This window comes from Manacus vitellinus, unplaced genomic scaffold (assembly GCF_001715985.3).
Source record: "Manacus vitellinus isolate BGI_N305 unplaced genomic scaffold, ASM171598v3 scaffold_115_pilon, whole genome shotgun sequence".
Taxonomy (NCBI): domain Eukaryota; kingdom Metazoa; phylum Chordata; class Aves; order Passeriformes; family Pipridae; genus Manacus; species Manacus vitellinus.
The window spans coordinates 61,647-69,193 of NW_021938866.1; the positions used below are offsets into that span (position 1 = coordinate 61,647).

A 7,547-nucleotide genomic window follows, 5' to 3' on the forward strand; every position below is an offset into this window, starting at 1 on the left:
CCTGCCTCCCTGCCTCCCTGCACGGGGCTGTTCCCGGGAAGGATGCTGCTGGTCCCCAGAGTTCAGTACCTCGGGAGCCCTTAGGGCTTAGAGAACGCCCCGCGTGGATTGATTTTTTTACGGGGGAAAATAGGAAAGAATTGTTGTGCTGTCTGACCAGCCGGTGCCTTTGAAGGTTCACCAGTGTTTATAACCACGAAGGTTTGGTCTCCTAGGGAGGTTTGGGGTGGGGGGGCCCTTTAAAGCTCACCTCGTCCAGCCCCTTGGGCACATCCCTGTGTGTCCAGTTTCTTCCTCCTCGTTTTTTTTTTTTTGACTTATTGCCCGTGTTTGTGATGTGTCCTAGAAGAGCTGTACGTGTCTGAACGGGAGGGCAGTGACTCCACTGGGGATGGGACGCAGAAGAAACCATTCAAGACCGTGTTAAAGGTGAGTGTGGAAAACACCTGCTTGGTTTGGAACAGTGTGGAACGTGCTCAGGCTCTGTGAGGATGATTCCAGTTCACTTCTGTTATTTTCTCCCCCTTTTTAGGCATTGATGACAGCAGGGAAAGAGCCATTTCCTACGATTTATGTGGATTCCCAAAAAGAAAACGAGGTGCTGTGGCATTAAAGCTTCCTGGGGGGAGTTATTTTACTGCTCCTCGGTGTGAAGGGACACAATGTCATGTTCTGTGTTCTGCTCTCTCCTTGCATTCCTTAGAGATGGGCCATCATTTCCAAGTCACAGATGAAGAATGTCAAAAAGCTGTGGCACAGGGAGCAGATGAAGAACGAAGCCAAGGAGAAGAAGGAGGTAGGCTGCAGAGGGAGCAGAGCACCTTTGTTTGCCCAAAACTGTGGCACTGTGTCAGTGTTGCTGTCACTGTGTGTCACTGTCCTTCCTGCTCCTGCAGAAAAGCTGCAGTTAGTTCCCCACATGTTACAACTGGCCTGTTTACAGCTGTTTAATAATTAGTTACTCCCTTTGACCAGGCAGAAGATCTCTTGAGAAGAGAGAAGAACCTGGAGGAAGCCAAGAAGGTTGTCATCAAGAATGATCCCAGCCTTCCAGAGCCCAAATGTGTGAGTGTGACCCTGTGCCTTGGAGCACAGGGCAGCACAGGGATTGTACCTGCTCTGGGAGGGGCTTTGGATGAACCCTGGGTGCAGGAGGTGGCGAATCATTCCCCTGCCTGCTGGCTTTTGTTCCCTGACAGGTGAAGATCAGTGCTCTGGAGGCTTACAGAGGGCAGAGGGTGAAGATTTTTGGCTGGATTCACAGGTTACGGAGGCAAGGTAAGGCACGGGCATTACTGAGCTTGTGCAGGGAGGTGGAACAACCACAGTGGCCTTCAAAATTTGGACACAGAATGAGTCCCACAGCACCTACTCTGAAATTTTTAAACCATCAGTTAGGTGTCCTCTGTGGTTTATCAGTGGTCACTGCAGCACTGACAGTGTGTGAGCATACAGACATTTCTTAGTTCACATTCTGTGGGATTTTCAGTTCGGAGCCTGGCCCTGCAGAATTTCCTCAAAAGACTTGTCCTGTGTTTTAAGCTAATCCTGCCAAGGGAGGAGCTTACCAGTGAAATCAGCAACTCTCTTCTCTTTTTAACTAGGGAAAAACCTGATGTTCATTGTCCTGAGAGATGGCACAGGGTTCCTCCAGTGCGTCCTTTCCGACGAGCTGGTGAGTTGTGCTGGTTTCATTCTGTTCTGTCCTAACTGAAGTGTTCACCCCTCTGTTGGGAAGTTCCCCTAAACCTACTGACTCGTGTTAATGTTCAATGCATCACCTGCCCCTGAGTGTGTGTCAGTGTGAGAGCTGGCTGGGAGTGACTGTGAGTTTATCTAGATGCTGCAGGAAATGTCAGAATAAAAACTTGCCTGCCCTGGCTGTGTGTCCTTCCCTGCAGTGCCAGTGTTACCACGGGCTGGTGCTGTCCACGGAGAGCAGCGTGGCGGTGTACGGCACGCTCAACCTCCTCCCCGAAGGCAAGCAGGTATGTTCTCGTCCTCCTCGGCAGGGCCTGGCTGTCCTGACAGAAGCAGAAGCAGAGGTGGAAGGAATGGTTAGGTTATTTCAGCAGGAATTAGGTTTAGAGCGGGTTTTGCAAATGAAATTTGAGGAGGCTGAATTTTTCTACTTGTCCCTGCCACTGGGTCCTGTCCCCGGGGGATCGAGCCGAGGTGAGAGCTGAGCTCAGCTAATGTGAACCCACATGATTACAATTTTGTAAAAACCGTGTGGGTTAGCCTTTGAAAATCTGGATTCCTACCCTGAAACTCCTGTGAATGAATGAAAAATGCCATTTTCGGGGATTAAGGCGGCCGTGACCCACACGGGGGAGCTGCTGAGAGCAGAACGGGGTCACGGGCTGAGCTGGGAGGGACCTCAAAGCCCATCCAGCGCCACCCCCTGCCATGGGCAGGGACACCTTCCACCAGCCCAGGCTGCTCCAGGCAACACTCCCAGGGATGGGGCAGCCACAGCTTCCCTGGGCAGCCTGTGCCAGGCCCTCACCACCTTCTCAGGGAGGAATTTCTTCCCAATATCCCACCTAACCCTGCCCTCTGGCCGTGTCCACTGTCCTCTGTCCTGTCCTCCAGGCCATCCTGGGGGCAAGCAGTGGACTTTTCCCCCAGTGGTTGTTTCTGTGCCCCTGGCAGGCTCCGGGAGGCCACGAGCTGAGCTGTGATTACTGGGAGCTCATCGGCCTGGCCCCGGCAGGAGGGGCTGACAACCTGCTCAACGAGGACTCGGAGGTGGATGTGCAGCTCAACAACAGGCACATGATGATCCGGGGGGAGAACATGTCCAAAATCCTCAAGGTGCGCTCCGTGGTCGTGCAGGCCTTCAGGGATCACTTCTTTGCCAACGGGTACTATGAAGTAAGTGTGTGCTCCCTCGTGTGACTGCTCCAACGCCCCGACTCGTGTGCTGTCACCGTGCCCTCAGCTCTTCCCTCCATGACCGCCCTGTTCTTCGACAGGTCACACCACCGACCCTGGTGCAGACGCAGGTGGAGGGAGGCTCCACCCTGTTCAAGCTGGATTACTTTGGTGAAGAGGCCTATCTGACCCAGTCCTCCCAGCTCTACCTGGAGACCTGCGTGCCAGCCCTGGGGGACGTCTTCTGCGTGGCTCAGTCGTACCGGGCCGAGCAGTCCAGGACCCGCCGGCACCTGGCAGAGTATGGGCAGCTCGCAGCCTTACTTCCTTCACAGCCTGGGAGTGGCAGAAATTAAAGAGGGGGGATTTTAATGAGTTTATCTCAGAAAGATGTGCTGCTTGTGTGTGGTTTTGCAGCGGTGTGACTCTCTCTTTCAGGTACACTCACATCGAAGCTGAATGCCCTTTCATAAGTTTTGAGGATCTGCTGGACCGTCTGGAGGACTTGGTGTGTGATGTCGTGGACAGAGTCTTGAAATCACCTGCAGCGGGTCTCGTGTACGACCTCAACCCGGTAGGCAGTGGGAATAGCCAAAAAAAATAGGATCTCTAGTCTTTTCTGATCACTGTGATCCTTTGGGGAAGGCAGAATAATCAGAACATTGAGTAACATGGTAGAAATGAAAGTGCTGCAGGGCTGGTGATGACTTCCAAATCAGGGGACTCTGGGGAAAGAAGTCGCCTGCTAGTGAGCTCCAGGAGCCAGCAGTGTGCCAGGATTTATGGCTTGTACCAGCAGAATGAAACCCTCCAGCCCAGAGCTTGGAATATTGGTGGGCTGGTGCGTGTGGGTGGAGCACAGGGGAGCATTGGAACAACTGGTGTTCTCGTTTGTTAGAGCCCCTTTGTCTCCTGCCTTTGCAGAAGCTTTGACTTTGAGAGACACCTGCTTTAATAAGTAATGATTTGATGATGTGTGAGCTGGGAAGAGTCTGTGTGCTTCGAGTCTGGACATGCTGACCAACTGGAAAGGTGTTCTTTAACACGCTGCTCTTCCCCACAGGGCTTCCAGCCCCCCAAACGTCCCTTCCGACGCATGGACTACGCCGAGGCCATCGAGTGGCTGAAGGAACACGACGTGAAGAAGGAGGATGGCACTTACTATGAGTTTGGGGAGGTAGGTCCTGCTGGGAGGGGTGGGGATGTCGTGCAGGAATGCAGGTGTGAGATGGGATTTCACCTCATGCCCCTGAGCACTGGAATGAAAACCTGTGTTGTCACCTGTCATCTGCTCCCTGTCCACTCTTCTCCAACATGTGAGACAGTTGTTTGAAGGAGCTTAAGAGAGCTTGACGCCCTAGCCAGGACTTTTTTCTCTCAGTTTTCTGTCTGACACATCAGGAAGACTTAGATTTTAATCGAACAGATTTTTTTTCCCCTGGGCATGTCTGGTTTTATATGTGAAGATTTCTGTGATAAGTTTGTTTTAAGAACGTAGGCACGTCAGGATGAATGTGTGGACTCGTGCACGGGAGCATTTTGGTGTTAAATGTCAATAAATCCTCCTGTAACCGCAGGACATTCCGGAAGCCCCCGAGCGCCTGATGACAGACACCATCAACGAGCCCATCCTGCTGTGCCGCTTCCCCGCCGAGATCAAGTCCTTCTACATGCAGCGCTGCCAGGACGACCCGCGCCTCACCGAGTCGGTGAGTTGGGTTTTGCCTGCTGCCGGGGGGGGAGTGAGCGCTCCAGGAAAACCCTTGGAGAATCCCTGCCAGGTGGCCGCCTGCCCTCCCCTCCTGCCGCGGCGTTGTCGCGAGCGGTGGGTGTGCCGTCGTGCCCCGCAGGTGGACGTGCTGATGCCGAACGTGGGGGAGATCGTGGGGGGCTCCATGCGCACCTGGGACAGCGAGGAGCTGCTCGAGGGCTACAAGAGGGAGGGCATCGATCCCACGCCCTACTACTGGTACACGGATCAGGTCAGTACGGCAGACACCCAGCCAGAGCTGGGCTTTTGCCCTCTGGGAAGGATTGGTTTGTTTCTGGTGTATAATATTTACCCTCTGCTTCGAATTTCACAGAGGAAATACGGTACGTGCCCTCACGGGGGATATGGTTTGGGACTGGAGCGGTTCCTGACCTGGATCCTGAACAGACACCACATCCGGGATGTCTGTCTCTACCCACGCTTTGTCCAGCGCTGCAAACCTTAGCCAGCCTTGGGGAAAAAACCCCTGGAAAAACTGAGCAGCTGCTGCTTGGGAAAGAACGATACACTCTGCTGTACTACAGCCTGTCTGAGAACAACACTTCTTGCAACCTGTTGCTAATTCAAATACCAGTTTAGGATGTGAAATGGAAAAGAAAAATGCTACTAATTAACTGGAAGAAGCCTTAGGAAAAATTGTTGAGGTGCATCTGTGCTCTTGAGGCAACACAAAACAAAGATCCTGATAAGTTGTCGTTTAAAACCCAAGCTATGCTTCGGCTTTTAATTTCTGTGACTTAAAATATGCTGGGCATTTGCTGATTTTGTTTTTAGATTTGCTTTCATTTTAACCTCTTTTCTCCCGGGGTTTCTTGCTGGGGGAGTCAGGAGTTCAGGCTCTTGAAGTTCCCTAATAGTGCCCTCTGAGAGTGGGAATGGGACTGATTCTGTTGAGGGCTGCACTGATTTTACTGGGGGTTCTCTGAGTTGATTCAGCAGCCAGGTGTGTAGTACAGTGCACAGAATTCCACGGCAAGGGGTGGGTTTGGTTTGGGGTTTCCTGGTTTTCTTTCAGATTATTTATTGCTCAGCAGTGCTGAGGCTGCTGGCGAGGCAGGCTTTGCTCCCTCTCCCCAGAGAGGGATGAAACGCTGCTGTGGGTCCAGGCACACCCAGCCTGCTCCCTGTTTGGAACCAGAAATGACTAAAGACCAAAGGAACTGGTACCTGAAACACTACTGGGTTTCCAAACTGTGTCCAGGCTGTGCTTTCCCACGTGGTGCTGAGGTGTGTTCATAGGGCAGCTCCCTGGTCCCTCGTGCTTCTGCAGCTGAGCAGCTTCTCTGGCTGTAATCGAGTTATCAAAATAGGGTTAGTGAAATACTTCATGTGTTCCTTCATCTGTAGGGTTTTTAGTCATCAATAAAGCAATTCCTTCTCCATAAAAAATGGTAGGGGCATTATGTGCCACCTGCACTGAGACCTGAGCTGGATTTGCCATTCACTCCTGGAGTTGTTGAGCTGTGGATATGCATATTTTTGTAGTAAGTGACTGGTTTTTCTTCATCTTGCATGTTACATAAACTGGTCTAAATCAGCAACCAATAAATTATGGCAACAGAAGCTGGTGTACAAGACAGTACTTGACCTGTAATGCCTGTTCCTTTCACTGAGCCCTTGGAGCTTATTGCTTAATATAGAGTGGACAAAAGGCCAGGAAAAGGGAATTTTCAAGTGCAGTGAACGCACATCCCAAGAACTGGCATGAGCTTTTTTTTCTTTCTGAACTAAACCCCCAGGAATAAACTTTAAAGGCGTGAATTTTTGTAATTTGGAGGCCTATGGAGAATAAATGAGGGTGAATGTGCTGCTGAATAAGGGGTTGCCAAGGCAGCAGCAGCAGCAGGGGGAGCAGCCTGGGCACCAGGGAAAGACTTCTTATAAAATAACTTCCTTCTGGTGCCTGAAGGGAAGGGAAAAGGGTCGGGAAAACATCACTTGTCTGCGATCAGGTTTCAGTCCTTAAACGTGTCAGGGCTGAGCTGCTTTGTGAAGGTTAAAAGCCTCTGTATCAGGGGAACTACTAGAGGAAGGGCTGGGGACTTAAGAGGTGCTCGAGGAAGAGGCAGATCAGATAAGGAGCTTAAAAGGTGACTGGGATGAAAGATGCAGTGGAGTTGAACTTGCCAGAGACTCCGGTGCAGTTCCCTCAGTGGTGGTGTGGGATCTCGGAAGGCTGCTGCAGCTCTTGGAACACGGGAGTACTTGGGTTTATTTTCATCAGAAGGGGAAAACAAGCCTGCAGAAGAGGAGAAGATGTGCAGTCAGAACTCGGATTTCTCATCCTCACTTTCGTTTTCTCACATGGTATCTGCACACAGTCGGGTTGGAACTGGTACACTGGGCTCCAGGGCCTGCCAGCCTTGTCCCTGGCTGCTTTGAGATGACCTTTGATTAGATTACCTCTCCTTACATGCACTATTTTATATTTATCTACGTTCAAGCTCACCCGGTCCCCCCTTTTTTGAGGAGAAGCCCTGAGAGCTGGCTCTGCCCTTGACCCTTCCAGGAGCTGTCCAAACCCGCTGCTGAGGAGCCATGGAATGTAAACCACCTGTTAATGTGCTGTGGTGTTCGTTTGTTTGTGTTTAGAATCATAATATCATAGAATCATCAGAGTTGGAAGAGATCTTTAAGATCATCGAGTCCAGCCATCAACCCAGCACTATAACTCCCAAACCACTAAACCACATCACCCAGTGCCGGATCCAGACGCATTTTAAACACCTCCAGGGGCGGTGACTCCAGCACCTCCCTGGGCAACCTATTCCAGCGCCTGAATTCCCACCGGGAATGGAGCTCTGTGCTCCTGCACCAGCGCATCTGAGGGGGCTCAGCAGTCGAGCCCTCACCTCTCATGAGGCGCCCGCTGAGAAAGCCCACAGGATTTATATATATA

The 7,547-nt window shown here is 51.6% G+C and overlaps 1 protein-coding gene across 1 annotated transcript; it reads left to right on the top strand.

Annotated features, from left to right (window-relative positions):
* Positions 1–319: 319 nt before the first annotated feature.
* NARS1 (asparaginyl-tRNA synthetase 1) lies at positions 320–6,409 on the top strand. Its single transcript, XM_029965700.1, has 14 exons — positions 320–429; positions 533–598; positions 704–796; positions 976–1,065; positions 1,200–1,278; positions 1,605–1,675; positions 1,902–1,988; positions 2,656–2,877; positions 2,979–3,178; positions 3,316–3,451; positions 3,941–4,054; positions 4,455–4,586; positions 4,728–4,859; positions 4,962–6,409. Exons 2-14 carry the CDS (start codon positions 539–541, stop codon positions 5,091–5,093), a joined length of 1,548 nt encoding a protein of 515 aa, XP_029821560.1. The 5' UTR covers positions 320–429; positions 533–538; the 3' UTR covers positions 5,094–6,409.
* The last annotated feature ends 1,138 nt before the right edge of the window (positions 6,410–7,547 follow it).

Excerpts from the sequence above, each read along its gene's own strand:
- NARS1 (XM_029965700.1), top strand. The coding sequence starts at position 539 with ATGACAGCAGGGAAAGAGCCATTTCCTACGATTTATGTGGATTCCCAA. Across the intron at positions 1,066-1,199 it reads GCCTTCCAGAGCCCAAATGT|GTGAAGATCAGTGCTCTGGA; the intron begins GTGAGTGTGACC and ends GTTCCCTGACAG. Across the intron at positions 2,878-2,978 it reads TTGCCAACGGGTACTATGAA|GTCACACCACCGACCCTGGT; the intron begins GTAAGTGTGTGC and ends GTTCTTCGACAG.